Genomic DNA, 20,992 nt, shown 5'->3' with positions numbered 1-20,992 from the left:
TTAATTTACATTGATAAAATTACTTTCAGAATAATTTCATCTCATTGATAATACTAACTTTATCCAACTTAGCAACCTATTTTATACCGACATTAGTTCTCTTATCCATTAAGAGTCATATTAAAATGAACTTGTCACAAGGTCAGGAGATCAAGACCATCCTGGCTAAAACGGTGAAACCCCGTCTCTACTAAAAATACAAAAAATTAGCCGAACGAGGTGGCGGGCGCCTGTAGTCCCAGCTACTCGGGAGGCTGAGGCAGGAGAATGGCGTGAACTCCGGGGGGCAGAGCCTGCAGTGAGCCAAGATCGCGCCACTGCACTCCAGCCTAGGCGACAGTGAGACTCCGTCTCAAAAAAAAAAAAAAAATGAACTTGGAGAATTAGAGCTCAAAGATACTATTAATACTACCACTAAAATCTAATGTAGAGTTAAATAAACCAGGCTTGGGATCAGACTTGACTGTGTTAAAAATTCTGGCTGTGATATTTCCTAACTAGAATGCCTTAACCTATGAACCAGTCTTATCTGTAAAAAACAAATACTTTATAAGGTTGTTAGAGTTGACATAGAGCACATAACAGCACAGTGCCTAAAATATGGTAAATTCATTAGTTCTATGTTACTATAACTACAACCATGGCATCCATTATTTTTAATCTATAATAATTACAAATGGTAATTTTATAGACTTCTATTTTCTAAATGAAGAAATAGACTCAAAAGAGTTAAGTGACTTGTCTAAGACCACACAGCTTAAAAGTAGGAGAGGTAAAATTTGAAACCAGGTCTACCAGGCTTTAACATTCCATTATTACAATGCTTCTTATCCATAGAATACATATCCATAGAACACATATAATAATGAGAAAAAATAATGATGTAATGAACTAAAGAAGAGACACTATTATATCATATCTTAAGACATGACTAAAGCAAGCAAAAATAGTTTAAATATCCTGAAAGATGGTAGAGACAGATAGAAACTCAACAAATACATTTGAGGGAATAGGAAGACATGTTAATTAAATGAATAACAAAGCTTGATAACAAAACGAATTCCAAGTTGTTGTATAAGATGCTGATGGGTTCGTGTAATAAAATCTAACTGGAGTCTTAATGCTATATCTACATGATTTTAAATATATTATTATGTAACCATATCAAAACTCAATTACATTTCTGTTTTAGAGCAGAAACCTTTTTATACAGATAAAATTCCTGCCAGCAGCATCCCAAACACTCCAAACTCAGTGAACTGAAAATATAATTGTGACAAGAGCACCAGAAGTTTTGTCTCCTGATGTAAAGAAATATCAAAAATATAAGAAAACTATTACTCTGGGTTTTTTCTGCAGAGTTCATTTATTAAAACAACTTGTGTAAAGAAAAATCGTGCTTTGGTTTGCTTTTCTCTCCTGTACACATTTGACATTTTCCAGTGTGGAGAGTGTTTTGTCAAAAGTGTAAAGCATTGTTGAGAGTAATATAAAAGCAGATAATGCCCATTTGTAGTCCTATCCCTTAAGGGCATGACATAATGCTTTAAAATTCTGAGACACAGCTTTACTCTAACAATGCAGTGAAATACTTCCACAGTTAAAATGTCTGAGAAAAATCAAACCCCAAAGTAACAGGCCAATAGGGAGTTTATATGACAACCCTAGCAACCAGAATGTCAGAAATAGAGAAGTGTTCAGATCACTTCCAAGCTCAGCTTTTTTCAGCATATACTGGCATCCTACTCAAGGAGAAAAGGAAACTGCATAAATGTCTCACCAACCTGACTTACCAGAATATCTGTGGTCATGTTAATAAATACCTAAAGGCAATGTATTCTTTTTGTTTGGTGTTTTTTCTTTTTTGCTTTTTGGAGAAAGGGTCTCAACTCTGTCACCCAGGCTGGAGTGCAGTGCTGCAATCAAGGTTCACTGCAGCCTCGAACTCCTACACTCAAGCGATCCTCCTGCCTCAGCCTCCAGAGTAGCTGGAACCACAGGTGCACGTCACCACGCCCAGTTAACTTTTTCATTTTTTGTAGAGATGGGGTTTCACCAAGTTGCCCAGGCTGGTCTTGAATTCCTGGGCTTAAGCAATCCTCCCGCCTTGACCTCCCAAAAGGCTGAGATTACAGGCATGAACCACTACACCCATCCTGAAGGCAATGTATTCTTCTTAGATAGCCTATAGGATAGTGCTTCTTAACACTGCTATCAAATCATCTCTTGAGCTGATGAGAAATTCCTAAAATTTGTAAGTGTTAGTAGGAATTTTATAAGAGACAGTAATCGATACACAAAGTATGCTTATGACACTTTGCTCTGTCATTCTAGATACTTATCACAGATAAGGGAAAAATCCTACCTGGGGTCTCTACCATGGCTCTATGCATTGTGTGAACATCCTCTAAACTGACTATTGTGTATTATCTGAACCACTCAGTGGTTCCTAACCTCTTCAATATAAAAGATACTTTTCTTATTTATTCTGTACATGAATTCCACGTTTGGATAAATATTTTCTCCAGCAATGAGAACTTATTAGGTTCCTGATATTCTGAAAATTGATTTCAATTCTCTACTACTACTCATATAAATCCCTAAAATAGATCACAGAATGCAAACCTTACACTTAGGTTTCTACTATTGGTTCCAAAATTGATTATAGTTAGGTAAGATTCTCTACCCATAAAAGGAGAATTGTAGATAAAAAGAACTATTCTATCATAACTTACCATTTTGACAACAGTTCTCCCCATGTTTCAAGAATTTTTTCTGCACATTCTTTGGATACATCACCAGATCCACTCAGGAGAGGTTCATCATTATCTATAATAAACAAAACACACAAAAACGGTAACAGAGGCGGCTATGCTAGCCAGAAGAACACTGGAATGTTAAGAGTCAAATTTGAAAGACTTTACTGGGAGCATAAAGTCATAATTTCTCTCTTTTAGTATTTGTGGATAAGTACAAAGAAAATAAAAATGGTTCTAGGTAAAATGCTGTAACCTCTTTCATTCTCTTTTGTTTTCCATATAGGTCCATATTATGTCAATTGCAAAAAAAAAAAAAAAAGGAGCTATTTAATTATAAAACTATAGGATTCAAAATATGGTATTTTCTCTTATTTTCCAAAGCAAACAGCTTTATGCACGAAAATATGTAAGTCTTTTTTTTTTTTTTTTTTTGAGACAGAGTCTCGCTGTCGCCCAGGCTGGAGTGCAGTGGCGCGATCTCGGCTCACTGCAGGCTCCGCCCCCCCAGGGTTCCCGCCATTCTCCTGCCTCAGCCTCCCGAGTAGCTGAGACTACAGGCACCCGCCACCTCGCCCGGCTAATTTTTTGTATTTTTAGTAGAGACGGGGTTTCACTGTGTTAGCCAGGATGGTCTCGATCTCCTGACTTCGTGATCCGCCTGCCTCGGCCTCCCAAAGTGCTGGGATTACAGGCGTGAGCCACCGCGCCCGGCCTGAAAATATGTAAGTCTTATTTAAAACACTTAAAAAATTTCAAACTACCTAAGTGTCCAACAATAGGAGTAGAGAATGGTTGAAGAAATTATAATATATGTATATAATGCAATTGCATGTTGACATTTATGTTTATATAATAATGATATGGTTTGGCTGTGTGTCCCCACCCAAATCTCATCTTGAATTGCAGTTCCCATAATCCCACGTGTCATGGGAAGGACCCAAAGGGAGGTAACTGAATCATGGGGGCGGTTTCCCCCATGCTGTTCTCATGACAGTGAGTTCTCATGAGATCTGATGGTTTTATAAGCATCTGGCATTTCCCCTGCTGGCACTCATTCTTCTCTTTCCTGCTGCCATGTGAAGAAGGACATGTTTGCTTCCCCTTCTGCCATGATTCTAAGTTTCCTGAGGCCTCCCCAGCCCTGCAGAGCTGTGAATCAATTAAGCCTCTTTTCTTTATAAATTTTGCAGTGAGCCGAGATCACACCACAGAACTCCAGCCTGGGCAACAGAGCAAGACTCTGTCTCAAAAAAAAAAAAAAAAAAAAAAAATTAAACCTCTTTTCTTTATAAATTACTCAGTCTCAGTAAGGTATGTCTTTATTAGCAGTATGAGAATGGACTAATACAAATGATATGGCAAAATACGGTATAAAATGAAAATACAAAGAGCTTAATATTCATTATGATCTAATCTATGTTATAAAATAGAAAACAGATAGGTATAAACTATACCAAACACTAACAATTGTTCCCTCTGAGTGATGAAGTTATGATTGGTATTCTTCTCCGCTCTTTTGTTTTTATGACTTTCTAAATTTTCTAAAATGGGAAATAATTTATAAAAGAAAACACAAACATACTTTAAAAGGCCAAATTAAATCATTTCTAATTTAATTCAATTAAGGAAAGTAAATTCAAGTCAGAAGTTAGAGATTATAAGATTTGAAGACAGTGAAAAAAGTGGCACTGATCAAGGCATGAGAGGAACTAAAAAGCATAATAAAAGTAGAGAATAAACATGGACTAAGATATCTACTTAATCCTCTTGTTTGACACTCAGGGAATTTTTAACTTTTTGCTACAAACGGAATCAGGATGAATATATCTCATTGCTTTCATCAGGTTTATGCCCAGAAACTGACTTTCTCAGTTTTAAAAAGAATGCATATTTTTAAGAATACTGAAAATTTCCGACAAACTGACTTCCAAAACGTTCTACCAATTTACAGTTCCACTAACTGGGTTACAACAGTACTTGTTTCCATGGATCTTTACCAATGCTCTTTCTAGATTTTGTTTTTATTTTTTAGCTTAACTTGCCTAAACAAAGTTTGGATCTTTACACCTCTAATGACTACATGTTGAATCTGCATCCCCAACAGAGACAGCAATTCTCTGAAAGCACTAATTTTAAAGACTCAGAAATCTGTGATACTTCTTATTGAACTTCTTTATATTATAATGCTTTGGACATTATTATCAGTTTTGCTGGTGAGACATGGAAGATGATAGACAGAATGTGAGCGATCTTCTGTATATGGATAAATAAAGAAGAGAAAAGGCTAGGCCAGGCATGGTGGCTCACGCCTGTAATCCCAGCACTGCGGGAGGCCAAAGTGGGTGGATCATCTGAGGTCAGGAGTTTGAGACAAGCCTGGCCAACCTGGTGAAACCCCATCTCTACTAAAACATACAAAAATTAGCTAGGCGTGGTGTGGGCACCTGTAATCGCAGCTACTCAGGAGGTTTAGGCAGGAGAATCACTTGAACCCAGGAGGCGGAGGTTGCAGTGAGCCGACATTGTGCCATTGTACTCCAGTCTGGGCGACACAGCGAGACTCCGTCTCAAAAAAAAAAAAAAGAAAGGCTCAAGGGCACTAAGGTAAATGTCCCCAACTTCACTACCTTGCAAGACTGGCCCTACTTTCTAATCTCTCAAGTAATTTTCCATTTATTAAAACACCAATATACTAAATACAACTCTTTGGGGAAAGGTGACTATGAAAAATGTACTAAAATTTAGAAGGGATGATAATTTCTTCAAAAATATTAGAAAAACTTTTTCTTACAAAATTCTCTTTCACATTTTGGATGCTTTCAATAAATCTGGGTAGTAGTAGTTTAAAGTCTGTGTTAAGAACCCATCTGCCTAAGGCAGGGGTAGGACAGGCATCTCAGTTTCAGAATGATGCTTCTAAACATGTCCCCTTTATAATTGCTGGGTTTCTGCCAAATGTCTTATGGGTAAGAAGCCTCTCGAGAGAAATGTAATCATTTCTTCCCTGGAAGCAAACAATCACAGCAGGAATGGTTTCTCTGGTTTGTACATTGGTTTAGGGAGAATTAAAAGATAGCATGGCTACACAGTTTTCTTTAGTCCCAGTTCTCCTGTTATTAACTCTTCACTATAAAAATGAATCCTAGGGGGTTACCGATACTGCCAATATTTACTGAGCACCTACTACATATCAGATGTTGTGGTATACACTAGGGAACAACATGAGGCAAAAGCAAACACACTCTTTTCCTTCACAGAGCTTATGTTCTAGTGTTCCATGATTTCCCCCAAGGGGTACACACTGCCATTATTCCTTATCTCTCCCTAGTTAAGAACTATCAGTACAGGCCTTCTGAACCCCCTAAAATTTTATTTTAAAAAAGGTATGTCTGCTATAAATTAAAACTTGATGTCAGTCCTGAGGAACCTTTAGTCGGGCCCAGATTTCTTTGTAACCAGCAGATACTCCTCAAAATCTATGGTATGAAGATTTGAGCATTCTCTGGTTTCATAATAGTGTCTTTCTCAATTTTTGTGTTTGTTTTTATTGCTGAGTGTTAAGAGAGGAAAGTTATGTAAACTTGTACCCATTCTGTCATCTTAACCAGTGTTGACCTAGAAGAGAAACTGCAAACCTCAAGACTGTTACACAACAGACAATTTCAAACAGCGGGAACAATCCACCTTTCCCAGATATAACATATGACTTAAATTGGCTCTCCAGGGGGACTCTGAATTGCATCTCTGACATCAAAAACAATACATGTGCTTTTTCCATACTTCAAAATGCTTTATGTGAACTAAATGCAAGAGATGATGATAGACTACAGCTATGACTGTGGACTCACAGACCTAGATCCAAATCCTGACTCTGCCAATTTCTATCTGTGTAACCTTGGGCAAATTCACTTTTCTGAGATTCCATGTCTTTTTTTTTTTTTTTTTGAGACAGAGTTTTGCTCTTGTTGCCCAGGCTGGAGTGCAACGGTGCAACCTTGGCTCACTGCAACCTCCACCTCCTGGGTACAATCAACTCTCCTGCCTCAGCCTCTCAAGCAGCTAGGATTACAGGCATGCGCCATCACGCCCAGCTAATTTTTTGTATTTAGTAGAGACAGGGTTTCACCATGTTGGCCAGACTGGTCTCAAACTCCTGACTTCAAGTGATCCTCCCACCTCAGCCTCCCATGCTGGGATTACAGCCATGAGCCACTGTGCCTGGCCAGATTCCATTTCTTTATGTGCAAAGTTAGGTTAACAATAAATCCTATTTTTCAGGATTATCATGAGGATTATATACCTACTTAATACATATTAAGCACTTAGTAATTGGTGGCCATTAGTATTACTAATAAATGATGCTCAATTGATTAATCATAAGGGCAATGGGAGCAAACAGTAGGTATTGGAAACTCAGCGCTCACTCTAAACATGAAGAAAGTCAGTGCTCACTCTAAACTTGAAGAAAGTACATGGATAAATGTTTCATGGATATATATTTCATTTACCCAAATCAATCATTCTTGCCATCCCCATGCTTTTGTTAATGCAACTTCTTAACTAGAAATTCCAAGGAACTCCACTGATGACTACTAGATTCTCCTTGCACTTAGAAGTCCCAACTGAAATACTACTCTTTATGATGCCCCACAACATTCCCCACAATGAAAACCGAATTCTCCTCTGTGAATTTCTAGAACATTTCCTGTGAGCTTCACATATAGATACATGGCTCACATGATCTTATATTGTAATCAGGTTTTCTTCCATTAAATTCAAAGCCCTGGTACTAAGTTAGAAATTAGAAAATGACTCTCATTCATGTTTCCTGTGGCCCCCTTTCTTCATGCCGCATTAAAAGGTAATTATATCTTTTAATAGAGAATGACAGATTAATTCAATAGATTTAGCCAGAAAAAAAAAACAAAACAAAGAACCAGTGGATTCTTAATGTTTATCAGTGTAAAACATAGTAATATATAAACGTATATATTTATAAATATATTTGGTAAAAAGGGTCATTTGTGCAAGCCACATTTTGGCAAAGTGAATTTGTTCCTGCAAAATTAATGTGTTGAGATAGGAACATTTCTTTAGGTGTAAGCTGTGTCAAACTTGTTCTAAAAAAAAATGTACTAATATACCAAGCTACCACTACACTGACTGTTTAGAAGGAGCTAATTATAAATCTCATTTTTCCAACTGGGTTACAAGTATCTTAAAGAAAACTCAATGTCAATCATTTTTAAATCTCCCACAGCTACTTACATATAGTAAACTCCCATAAGGAATTCATTAAATGAATTATAAATGCCATATCACATTATCAATCCCCTGATATGATTTTAATAGTCTGCATGGTCCTCCACCTCCAAAAATAAATTAAGCTATCCCTATAGTTTACCTTCCTCTTCATCATCTTCTGGAGGAGAAGGTATCACTGAACTCTGCGATCCAGACTGTGGCAGGCGAACTGAAGGACTGGCTGTAGTTTTCCTCCTCTCTCTTTCTGATTCACTTTCCAAGCATACAACTTCATATAAAGTGTCAGTATTATTCTTTCTCTCCTTTTGCTTTATCTTGAAGATGAAAAAATATTATTTATTAAGCAGTAAAATTCTTTATGTTTTTAATTAATTGCAGTGTTTTTAATGTTTTTAATTGCAGTGATCTCGGCTCACTGCAATCACTTCTGATTTCATACAGGATGTGAAAATAAATGATTTTTTTGAGTATCTACATTAAAAGTAACTTTTTAAAATAGAAAAGCATATGTTTAGATCTTAAAATTCTTAGGAAAATTGGGCATTTACTGAGCAGTACTCTAGTTGTGCTTCAAACCATATTGTCAAATATCCAACTACCAATGTTTAGCCAATGTCAACTAAAGAACTAACAGTTCTGTATCTCCCAAATTAGTTAAGGCATCCTTCAAGGTTTCCTATATAAAACTATACAGAAAAAGTGTTTTAAATTACCCTAAAACATAAACTTTAAGACTAAGAAAATTATCTTACTTCTAATGTTCCAGTGTTTCATCCCCACTCCTTTTGCTTAAAACAGTGTAGAGAACATTTTCTTCAACTGAAAGCTACAACTTGGAGTTGGAGTGGGGTCAGGGGGAGGTGAATGGCAGAGAACACATCAACAGTAACCACAAAAATATTGACTACTCCAATTGATTGTATTTTGGTTTTATTTTGAGGCAAACATAAAATTTAAACTGACCTAAATTAAACATTTAAACCAGGAATATAAAACTTTACACTACAATACATATTGTAAGTACATTAACATTCCATATTACATGTAAGTAAGTATATTAACATTCTTCCTTCCATATAAGGAAGGTAGCATGAAATATAAGGAAGCATAAAAAGGGAGAGCTATAGGAAAACGTACAGAGAAAACTAGAAAGGTGGCTATACAAAAATATATATACACACACATACCAAAGTAAAAACACAGAAAGGGAGATGGGGGAATAAGATGTTCATTAGCTATAGAAATATCAGCCAGAGCAGATTTTTATCATTGCAATGTTCATTTGGGTTCTTAAAAAAAATTAACCCTATCATGGAAGTAAGCAAGATAGTGGCAACACGCTCTTTCAATATCATCCTGAAGCAGTGTTTAATACAGAAGTCAGTAAGCTTTTCTGTAAAGGGCCAAATAGTAAACATTTTAGGCTATATGGGCCAGTTGTCTCTATTGCAACTACACAACTCTGCTGTTACAGTGCAAAAGCAGCCAGACAATAAATGAGTTTGGCTGTGTTCCAATAGAACTTTACAAAAACAAGTGACAGGCCAGGTTTGACTTACAGGCTGTAGTCTGTCAACTTTGGTTTAACATGTCCACCCGAGGATTACTTAATTTTCTAGATGAATATGCCATTTTGACTTAGCTACTTACTATTAATTAAGGACTCAGACTCTGAAGTTACATGTTAACCTATAGATTTGTGTCCAGGAGATATGCAAATGATTTCTGTCCAAGAGAAAATATAACCCGAAAGTTACCTATAGGACATTAACCAGTTTTATTTCTAACCTAGTAATCTTATTGTAACATTCTTTTTTTGAAAGGAAGGATCATGTAAATCCAAGTTCCTCAAGTACTCAGAGTTTTGCTACCTTTCTGGTTCTCTCATTAATTAATACACTGAATTAGAATATTTGATACATGTTCATTCTAAATTGATAATTATGATTTTTAACTCTTGAAAATTATACTTTAATAAGAAAGAGAATTTAAAATTTTTGTTTTGTTATAAATTGCTCTTTGAAACATCAGACGATTGGTATCCTAAACAGTTCAAAGATCAGCAATAGCTCTTTTTTTTTTTTTTGAGATGGAGTCTCCCTCTGTCGCCAGGGCTGGAGTGCAGTGGCGTGATCTCGGCTCACTGCAACCTCCGCTTCCTGGGTTCAAGCGATTCTCCTGTCTCAGCCACCCGAACAGCTGGGATTACAGGAGTCCGCCACTATGCTCAGCTAATTTTTTGTATTTTTAGTAGAGACGGGGTTTCACCATGTTGGCCAGGCTGGTCTCATGATTTACCCGCCTCGGCCTCCCAAAGTGCTGGGATTACAAACATGAGCCACTGTGCCCGGCCAGCAATAGCTCTTTATCTTAAAAATAAACAAACTAATGTGGTCCACTTAGAAACTCTTCTGTATGTCATAATGACCAAAGGACATGCTGCCTTTTGAAGTCAGATAAATACAGTCAATTACCGGACCAAACTTGTAAGTCAAGGACTCTAACTATGAAAAATGTTAATTGTTGAAGCTGGGTAACAGTACATGGGGATTCATTATACTATTTAACAATTTCTGCGTATGTTTGAATTTTGTATAGTAAAAAGCTTTTTGAATTACATATGTTAAATATAAAACTTTTATATATTAAATTATACATACAATTTAAACATAAATTTTAAATTATATAATTTAAACACAGGTTTTAAATTATATAATTTAAACACAGGTTTTAAATTATATAATTTAAACACAGGTTTTAAATTATATAATTTAAACACAGGTTTTAAATTATATAATTTAAACACAGGTTTTAAATTATATAATTTAAACACAGGTTTTAAATTATATAATTTAAACACAGGTTTTAAATTATATAATTTAAACACAGGTTTTAAATTATATAATTTAAACACAGGTTTTAAATTATATAATTTAAACACAGGTTTTAAATTGTATAATTTAAACACAGGTTTTAAATTGTATAATTTAAACACAGGTTTTAAATTGTATAATTTAAACATAGGTTTTAAATTGTATAATTTAAACATAGGTTTTAAATTATATATAAAATTTAAACAGGTTTTTAAATTATATATCTTATATTTATGAAATATATATGTTATAAACATATAGAATAACTAAAAGCACTCAGAAGAGACAAAAAAAGGGTAGACTTGAATAAATGGAAAGACATCCCATGTTCCTGGATAAGATGACTCAACATCATAAAGATGTCAATTTTCCCCAATAAAAACATCAATAGTGGCCAGGCATGATGGCTTATGCCTGTAATCCCAATACTTTGGGAGGCTGCACATTTTGGGAGACCGAGGTGGGCAGATCACCTGAGCCCAGGTGTTTGAGATCAGCCTGGGCAACAAAGGCAAAAGCCCATCTCTTTCTTAAAAAAAAAAAAAAAAAAAAATACAAAAACTTAGCCAGGTGTGGTGGCGCACACCTGTGGTCCCAGCTACTCAGAAGGCTGAGACCGGAGGATCACTTGGGCCCAGGAGGCAGAGGCTGCAGTGAGCTGAGATTGTTCCACTGTACTCCAGCCTATGTAATAGAGCAAGACTCTGTCTTGGAAAAAAAAAAAAAAAAAAGCCAGGCTCAGTCGCTCACGCCCGTAATCCCAGCACTTTGGGAGGCCTAGGCAAGTGGATTACTTGAGGCCAGGAGTTCAAGACTAGCCTGGCCAACATAGTGAAAGCCCATCTGTACTAAAAATACAAAAAATCAGCTGGGCCTGGCAGCACATGCCTGTAATCCCAGCTACTCTGGAGGCTGAGGCAGAAGAATCGCTTGAACCTGGGTGGCGGAGGTTGCAGTGAGCCAGGATCGTGCCACTGCACTCCATAGCGAGACTCTGTCTTAAAAAAATAAAATAAAACCCACAAATGAAAAACACCAGTAGTTTTTTTTTTTTCCAGAGCTACACAAGTTGAACATAAAGTTTATATGAAAAATATGTAAGAAAATCCAGGAAAACCCACAAAAAGGAGTATTTGAGGAGGGAAGGTAGACCTACCAGATATAAAAACATATTATAAAGTCTACACATTGTCAGGTGCAGTGGCTCACGCCTGTAATTCCAGTACTTTAGGAGGCTGAGGCGGGTGGATCACCTGAGTCCAGGAGTTCGAGACTACCCTAACCAACATGGTAAAACCTCATCTCTATTAAAAATGCAAAAAAATTAGCCAGGCGTGGTGGTGCGCCCCTGTAATCCCAGCTACTCTGGAGGCTGAGGTGGGAGAATTGCTTAAACCAAGGAGGTGGAGGCTGCAGTGAGCCGAGATCACACCATTGCACTCCAGCTCGGGTTGACAGAGTGAGACCCATCTCAAAATAAATAAATAAATAAATAAAAATAAAGTCTACATAATTACAACCGTGTGATTCTAATGCAAGACCAGTGGAACAGAATATAAATACCAGAAAGAGGTTCAAATACACATGGAAATTTCATATATGGTAAGTGTAGCATTTCAAATCACTGGGTAGAAAAGTTAATAGTTTTTAATGAATGTTGGGACAAGAGAATAGCCATTGGAAAAAGATTAAATCAAATCCACACTTTATGCTATATACCAGAGTACATCAGAATAAAATACTAATGAATCAGAAATCTAAAAGAGTAAAATGAAACCATATAAGTAACAAGAGAGTAACAGAAGAGTGTATTCTTTTTGTAACTTTGGAGTTAGGAAAGCGTTTCTAACTATGATCCCAAATCCAGAAAGGTTTAAAAGAAAATATTGATATATTCAAGTACATAAGAAGAAACTGCATGACAAACCCAAAAAGAATCACCATGATGTAAGTTAAAAGGTAAGTGACAAACTGGGAGGAATATCATATCTCAAAGGGTCAATCTCTTGAATATAGAAAGAGGTTCTGAAAATAAAGACAAAAAAGACCAAAGTCAAAGAGAAAAATGAGCAAAAGATATGAATAGAAAATTCACAGAAAAGTCACCCTTATACGTTAAAAAGGCAGAGAATAAACTAAAACTACTCTTAGATACCACTGCCTCACAGATCCTTAAGTCTGACCACACACTCGACAAGCCTGCAGAGAAACAGGTATTCTCATACCCTGTCCATGGTTACACCTTCTACAGAAGGGAATTTGGCAAATATAACAATAGCATATAACTTTTTTTTTTTTTTTTTTTTTTTTTTTTTGAGACAGAGTCTCGCTCTGTCGCCCAGGATGGAGTGCAGTGGCGCAATCTCGGCTCACTGCAAGCTCCGCCTCCGGGGTTCACGCCATTCTCCTGCCTCAGCCTCTCCGAGTAGCTGGGACTACAGGCGCCCGCCACCACGCCCAGCTAATTTTTTGTATTTTTAGTAGAGACGGGGTTTCACTGTGGTCTCGATCTCCTGACCTCGTGATCCGCCTGCCTCGGCCTCCCAAAGTGCTGGGATTACAAGCGTGTGCCACCGCACCCGGCCGACAACAGCATATATACATTCACCTTATGTGTCAGTGATTATACTAATAGAAATCTATTCTAAGATGCACTTTCATAAAATCAAAATAACACATACATAAGATTCCACATTGCAACATTATTTGGAACAGCAAACGACTGGAAACCAGTTCAAGTGTCCATCAATAGCGGACTGGTTGAAAAGCCCATAGTTCATCCAAATAGGACAGTACTAAATAGCCATTAAAACGGAAATGAGGAAATCTCTATGTACTGATGTGGAATGATCCCCAGGATATATTAAGTTTAAAAAGCAATGTACAGGATAAGACATATGGAGTATCCTAATTTTTATTTCAGAAGGAAGTTAAAAATATATAGAATTTTATCTTCACAAAAACGAAATCGGGATAATAAACCATAAACCAATAATAATTGTTATCTATGGGTATGGGGGTAAGGAGATACAAATGGAAGCAGACTTCCGAGTATACATTTCTACATAATTATGACATTTATAAGTATTATATATATTCAAAAAAATAAAAAGGAAAAAAAAATCCCAAGCCCTAAGCTAAAATAAATGGAAACAAATGAACCTAACTATATGTCAAATGGTAACAGAACCACAATAAAAAATTATTCTCAGTGATTTTTAAACAGCAACCATTTTATAATCTTACTGAAACATATTCAAAGGACAAAAAGAAGTTCCATAAAATCTTAAATTTCAGCCAATAATTCTATTATTAACTGCAAGACTTTTTTTTTTTTTTTTTTGAGATGGAGTTTCACTCTTGTTGCCCAGGCTGGAGTGCAATGGAGCAATCTCGGCTTACTGCAGCAACTTCTACCTCCCAGGTTCAAGTGATTCTCCTGCCTCAGCCTTCCGAGTAGCTGGGATTACAGATGTGCACCACCACACCCAGCTAATTTTGTATTTTTAATAGAGACGGGGTTTCGCCATGTTGGTCAGGCTGGTCTTCAACTCCTGACCTCAGGTGATCCATCTGCCTTGGCCTCCCAAAGTGCTGGGATTACAGGCATGAGCCACCGTGCCTGGCTGACTTTTTTAGATTTTGATGAAGATAAGGCAAATAAATTATACTGTTACTGTAAATAAAATATACGCATATAAATATTTTTAAAAGAAAATCCTGTAATGTCAAATTATTATTGAAAATATGTGAATGAACTCAACTGAATCAGGTAAGTATCACCAACAGATACTAAAAATATTAGTTAATTAGTTATTGGCTGGGCATAGTGGCTCATGCCTATAATCTCGGCACTTTGGGAGACTGAGGTGGGAGTATCATTTGAACTCCAGTTTGAGATCAGCCTGGGCAACATGGTGAAACTCCATCTCTCCAAAAAATTAAAAAATTAGCCAGGCATGGTGGTGCACCTTGATCCCAGCTACTTGGGAGGCTGAAGCAGGAGGATCACTTGAGCCCAGGAGGTCAAGGATGTAGTGAGCCGTGCTTTTGACACTGCACTCCAGGCTGGGCGACAAAGTGAAGGAAAAAAAAAAACAAAAAAGACGTTGTTGAGAAACAGGATATTTGGAAGTTGCCAGTGTCAGCCCCAAAGATTACTTGCTAAGTGTCAAGAAAAACCCTATTTTACAAAGGAGAGATCCAGTGGTCACCACCTTAATTAAGTGATCACACTTCCCATCAGAAATACTGGAACAACCTAATATCACACACCTCTCAGTTCAGCAGTGGAGTGGAAAGCATTTGGACATTTTTATCTTGAGAGGAATGTGTGTGCCACACACATACACTCTCAGCAAATTAAAATAAGAGGCCCAGGTATCCAGTTATAGTTATACTAATTATCTGTACAACCTTGGCCATACCACTTAGTCTTTCAGATATCAGCTTCTTCATTTATACAACAGTAATTTTATGAAAGATTTTAAGACCCCTATAGTTTAATTGGCAATAAAAATTACATTATTCTATAGTTCTAAGAATGTTTAATTGGTCTTTTGTTCGCCTTATGTCACTATTGGAAAATCTATTCATTAGATCATTTTCTTGCTCTTTCAGTAAGTAGCATAAGAAAATTTAAGTCCAAGAAAGCAATCTTCCTGTCCCTACTAATTTTTGGTTTCTTCTCTACTATGATGCTATCTTAATATAACAGTCTCACAGATGGGAAGGCTTCCAGGATAAAAGGAATTGCTGAGTCACCAGATAATTTTAGTGAAAGGAAAAAGAATCGATTTTTACACAAATCTTAAAAAGCATTTATATATTGTTTTCCTATACTGGAAGCAAAAAAACAGAAATGCTGTATGTTGTATATTCTTAAATTTGCTTTGTAGCATTGTTTCCTTTTCAGTCTAAGGAGAACTGAAAATGGTTAAAATTTTAAATTATGCTTAATTTCAGTAAATCCTAAAAATACTCTTATAGATGAAAAGACAAAAGTAGCATGTTTCTCTGGAGAGTGTCCTGGCTGAGACTTTTAAAAGGCTTAGATATATGTTTTGTTCATATTAACATCCCATAAAATCTACTGCTAAATATCTTTGGATCTCAGTTTCCTCATTTATAAAGTGAAAACACTATTTATCCTCATTGAATCACTGTGAAACTATGTAAGATTTTAAAAAGTGAAGTAGCCAAGACAGTGATGGTCACAGTTGAACCTCAATTGCTTTTTAATGCCATGAATGTAAAAGAGGGAATAAATTTAGTTTATTAAGTTACAAGGGGTGAGATTAACAGTGTTCCAAATGCTTTAAGACAGCGAAAAGTTGTTCAAATACTTCCCATTCTACCTCTCCTTTCCCACTCCCTAGCACTCCGCCTAAATCCCCACACAAACACAAAGACTTATCCAAATAAGGAGAAAAATAAAAGATTATCATCAGGAATTTCCTGCTCTCCCCCGAGCTTCCACATACACACTTCTGCTTTTTGCAAAGAAAACAGTGAAAACTCGGCTTAAGTTTAGTTTGTAGCCTTAACAAAGAGTCCAGAGCAGTCTCTTAGGCTGCATCTCAGGTATGTTTTTGGCTAGTGTACCCTGTCAAGTCATTTTTTAGCCTAACTAAAAAAAAATTAAGTTATTAATAGAAGTTATGTTATTATTTGAATAACATACTGTATGAGAATATTTTAAAAGTTTTACATTGAATTAACATGCAGCTCTGATTATGGTTGCTAAAAATAAAAAATAAATTTTTAAAAATAAAATTAAATAAATTTGTTTCCATAGAAAGATAATATTCTTCTATACTCAACCCATGCAGTCTTTGAATCCAAGGTTGTATAACATTAGATGTCAAAAGGAAATGCAAGATCAGGGGAATCTTATTTATGTTCACTAAAATGAGATTAAAGGGTTGGAATGCTAATTAAACAGAACTATTTTTACATAAAACTTTTACTAAAAATTATTATACAACTATTCTCAGGTCAGTAAGTAAAATATATATATACATATATATATATATATATATATATATATATATATAATAAAAATATATATACAACCAATTTCTATTTACCATCTAGAAACTTTTTTTTTTTTTTTGACGGAGTTTTGCTCTTGTTGCCCAGGCTGGAGTGTGATGCTATGATCTTAGCTCAATGCAACCTCCACCTCCCGGGTTCAAGCAATTCTCTTGTCTCAGCCTCCCAAGTAGCTGGGATAACAGGCGTGCGCCACCATGCCTGGCTAATTTTTATTTTTAGTAGAGACGGGGTTTCTCCATGTTGGTCAGGCTGGTCTCAAACTCCCAACCTCAGGTGATCCGCCCGCCTCGGCCTCCCAAAGGCTGGGATTACAGACCATCTAGAAACATTTAAAGATCATTCTCTCTTAATCTCTAAACTTTCAAACTGATGTTTGTAAACTGGTTTAGTTTCTGATGCATTTTTCTCCCAGGGTTCACCCTCCATCTAAATAATCAATGCTGTTCTGATTTCATGACTTAGTGCTTTTTTTATTAATTTGGTGTCCCACAGAGGTTGTATAATCCTTCTCAATAATAACAGCAAATATGTAGGGAGAACTTACTATGTACTGGGAACTATTCTAAGCATGTTGTATAGTTTTTCATTTAATGCCACAATAGCACTATGAGGAAGATTGTATTATGCTGCCAGTTTACAATTTAGTAAACTGAGACTCAGAGAGTTGAGGGAACTTGCTCAAAGTTAACAAGCTAGCGGTAAAATCCATGTGCTCTGACTACAAATTCAAGTTCTAGATGATGACCCCGTGCTAATCCTCTGCTCCTGCTACAATGAAGAGCTGGAAGAATAGTGCTGGGACTCAGGTTTACTTTCTGTCTCTTAGGACAACACTGAAAAGAAGTGTCCATGCCTGCTCTGCTTATTTCCTTTTTCTAAATATACCCAATAGGGCTAATTTGGGTACACGAGAATCAAAATTCTTGCTATTGAAATAAAAAAATGTAATATGGAAAAGTATATTCAAGTAAGCCCCACATACAACACTTTCATTTTATATAATAGAAAACAGAAGTTGCATGTAAATAAAATCAATTCAACATATATTTATTGAGAACTACTACGTTCCAGGTACTTGGGATAAGTCAGCGAATAAGAGAGATTAAGAATCTCTCCTTAGTAGAGGACTCTAATACACAAAATAGATAATAAACAATATAACAGTATGTTACATGGCATTATCAGTATGTAAAAGTCTGGTTAAAAAAATAAAAAATAGGGCCAGGCGCGGTGGCTCCCACCTGTAATCCCAGCACTCTGGGAGGCCGAGGCAGGTGGATCACAAGGTCAGGAGTTCGAGACCAACCTGGCCAACATAGTGAAACCCCGTCTCTACTAAATAAAAAATAAGGTCAGGCGCGGTGACTCAAGCCTGTAATCCCAGCACTTTGGCTTTTACGGAGTAAAACTTTGGCTTTTATTGAGTAAAACAAGGCTGGAGGGTTTTATGCAGAAAAGTAATAAGATCTGACCTTAGGCTACTATTATGTTGAAAAGAAATCAAGAGGGGACAAAGACAGAAACAGTATGATGGGTAAAGAGGCTACTGCTAGGCCAGGTGTGGTGGCTCATGCCTTATAATCCCAGTACTTTGGGAGGCTGAGGTAGGCAGACTTCTTGACCCCAGGAGGTCAAGACCAGCCTGGGCTACACGGCAAATCCCCATCTATATTTTAAAAAAGAAAAAAAAAAAAGGCTATTGCTATAAATGATGACTCAGATGAGGATTATTGTACTCTAGCTGGTGAGAAGTGATTAGATGGAGATGAGATAATAAACCTTTTTGGACATGTTAAGTTTGAGATGTCCTGAGAAGTAAGAGAAAGAGGAGCTTTAAGGTAAAGAAAGTAAGGAAAAGAAAGTAATTATCTATAGCAAATGCTACAGACAGGTCAAGATGAGGACTCAGATTAGCAATTTAAATCAGTGGTGACCTTGATATCTTCCAAGGAGTTTTGCTACAAAGGAAAGTAAAAATGGAAGCAGTAGGTGGTAGAACAACTGGGGGCCAAAAAAGAGTAAAAGATTGGAACAGAGATTTTAGCTGCTACCCACCCACAGAAAAGACAGAGTATGAAGTTTAACTTTGATCAAGTTAACTGCCTGATTTAAAAAAAAAAAAAAAAAAAATCAAGACTCTTTGGAAGAAAGTAACAGAATACAGTCTCTACAATGTATCACTTAAGATGTTTAACTTGTAATCCAAAATTACAAAGAAACAAAAATGTGCATCATCACACATGAAAATTAGCAGGCAAAATTCTGAAGTGGCTGTACTGTAATTATGCTTAAGGATTTAAAAGAAAACCTGCTCAATGTAAAAGAATAGGAAATCAAGAGAAAATAGAGATTAAAAAAACCCAAACAGACCTTTTAAAAACAAAAAATATAGAAAATGTTTTTAAAATTCATTGAATGACTCTAACAGATTAGAATTTGATAAAAATCAGTGAACTTAAAGACATATTAATAGAAAGTATCCCATCTGAAGAAAACAGAAAAAAGACTGGGAAAAAATAGAGCCTCAGAGATATCAAAAGCTCTAAAATATACATAATTACAATCCCAGAGCCAAAGAGAAGAGAGATGGGCAGGAAAAAAAGTTTAAGAAATAATGGGCCAGATTTTCCCCAAATCTGGTTAAAAAAAAAAAAATTAAAAAATTAAAAATAAAAGCATAAATTTAAAAATGCAAGAACCCCAACAAATCCCAAGCAGGATAAACCGAAAGAAAACCGTACCTAATCATGTCACAGTTAAACATCTGAAAACCAAAGATAAATAATCTCAAAAGCAGCAAGAAGAAAATGACACATTATACCTAGAGGAACAATAACATAAATGAATGCTGACTTCTCGTCAAAAACAATGGAAGGGCTGGCTAGGCAAGGTGGCTCACGTCTGTAATCCCAGGACTTTGGGAGGCTGAGGTGGGCGGATCACCTGAAGTGAGGAGTTTGAGACCAGCCTGGCCAACATGGTGAAACCCTGTCTCTACTAAAAATACAAAAAAAAATTAGTCGGGCATGCTGGCACACACTTGTAGTCCCAGCTACTCGGGAGGTTGAGGCAGGAAAATCACTTGAACCCGGGAGGTGGAGGTTGCAGTGAGCCAAGATTGCACCACTGCACTCCAGCCTGGGTGGTGACAGAGCGAGACTTCGTCTCAAAAACAAACGAACAACAACAACAACAATAAAAATGAAAGCCAGAAGAATAGGAATGACATCTTTAAAGAAAAAAAAAAGTCAACCAGAATCCTATCCAGTGAAAATATCCTACTGGGATGAAAGCCAAAAACAGACATTTTCATCTAGAGAAGTTTAAGAGAATACATCTTTAGCAGATCTACACTAAAAGAAACGCCGTTCTTTGGGTTGAAAGTAAATGAGACCAAATGGAAATGTGGATCTTTGGGAAGAAACAAAGAGCAATGAAAATGATAAGTAGGTGGGTAAATATGAAAAATATAATTTTTCCCCTTAATATATTTAAAATACACTTGACTGTTTAAAGATCTGAGGGCTTAGAAATCAGCCTCAGACGTGATTTCTCCTTTCTTATTCCCCCCTTCTATATTAACAGAAAAATACAGTACCTGTTTTAGTTTCAAAAAGAAATTTTCAGTAGTACTGCGTTTGCTGAAGGGCCAGAATAATCTTTCATTAGGTGAGCAAACGCGGACTTTTGTCTCCAGGAGAAATCGAACAGGCTCCTGTACTTCTGTTATTACCAAATCTACAGCTGTGGTCATAAACAGGACTTTATCTAAACAAAGAAAAGAGAGAAGCTGAAGAGGTAAATCAGAAACACAAATATATTTGCTCATAAGATTCCATAAAAACTATTACTTTTATTATAAACTTTCAAAATACCTTAAGCGAACCATCAATTAAATACGTAAAATAATTAGACAAATAACTGGTTTCAAAAACAAATTCCATATTGAGAATTATTTTAAAGTAACTGACAGTAGTATATACTGTAAAGCTTTTAAAATTGTACTGTCATCAGGAGACCAAGGCAGGCAGATCAGTT

General features: G+C 36.2%; 1 protein-coding gene across 4 annotated transcripts in view; it reads right to left on the bottom strand.

Moving 5' to 3' along the window:
• Positions 1-20,992, bottom strand: part of RABGAP1 (RAB GTPase activating protein 1) — a 176,147-nt gene that overhangs the window by 88,061 nt on the left and 67,094 nt on the right. For all 4 annotated transcript variants that reach the window (XM_030817779.1, XM_030817778.1, XM_030817781.1 and 1 more), the window contains 3 exons: positions 20,553-20,722; positions 8,164-8,338; positions 2,736-2,829 (listed from right to left, as the gene is read on the bottom strand). In XM_030817779.1, the coding sequence (XP_030673639.1) occupies positions 2,736-2,829; positions 8,164-8,338; positions 20,553-20,722 (439 nt within the window). The remainder of the gene's footprint in view (positions 1-2,735; positions 2,830-8,163; positions 8,339-20,552; positions 20,723-20,992) is intronic.

This window comes from Nomascus leucogenys, chromosome 8 (assembly GCF_006542625.1).
Source record: "Nomascus leucogenys isolate Asia chromosome 8, Asia_NLE_v1, whole genome shotgun sequence".
NCBI lineage: Eukaryota > Metazoa > Chordata > Mammalia > Primates > Hylobatidae > Nomascus > Nomascus leucogenys.
The sequence above is the reverse complement of the archived record's forward strand: the minus strand, read 5'-3'. Positions and strand labels throughout refer to the sequence as shown.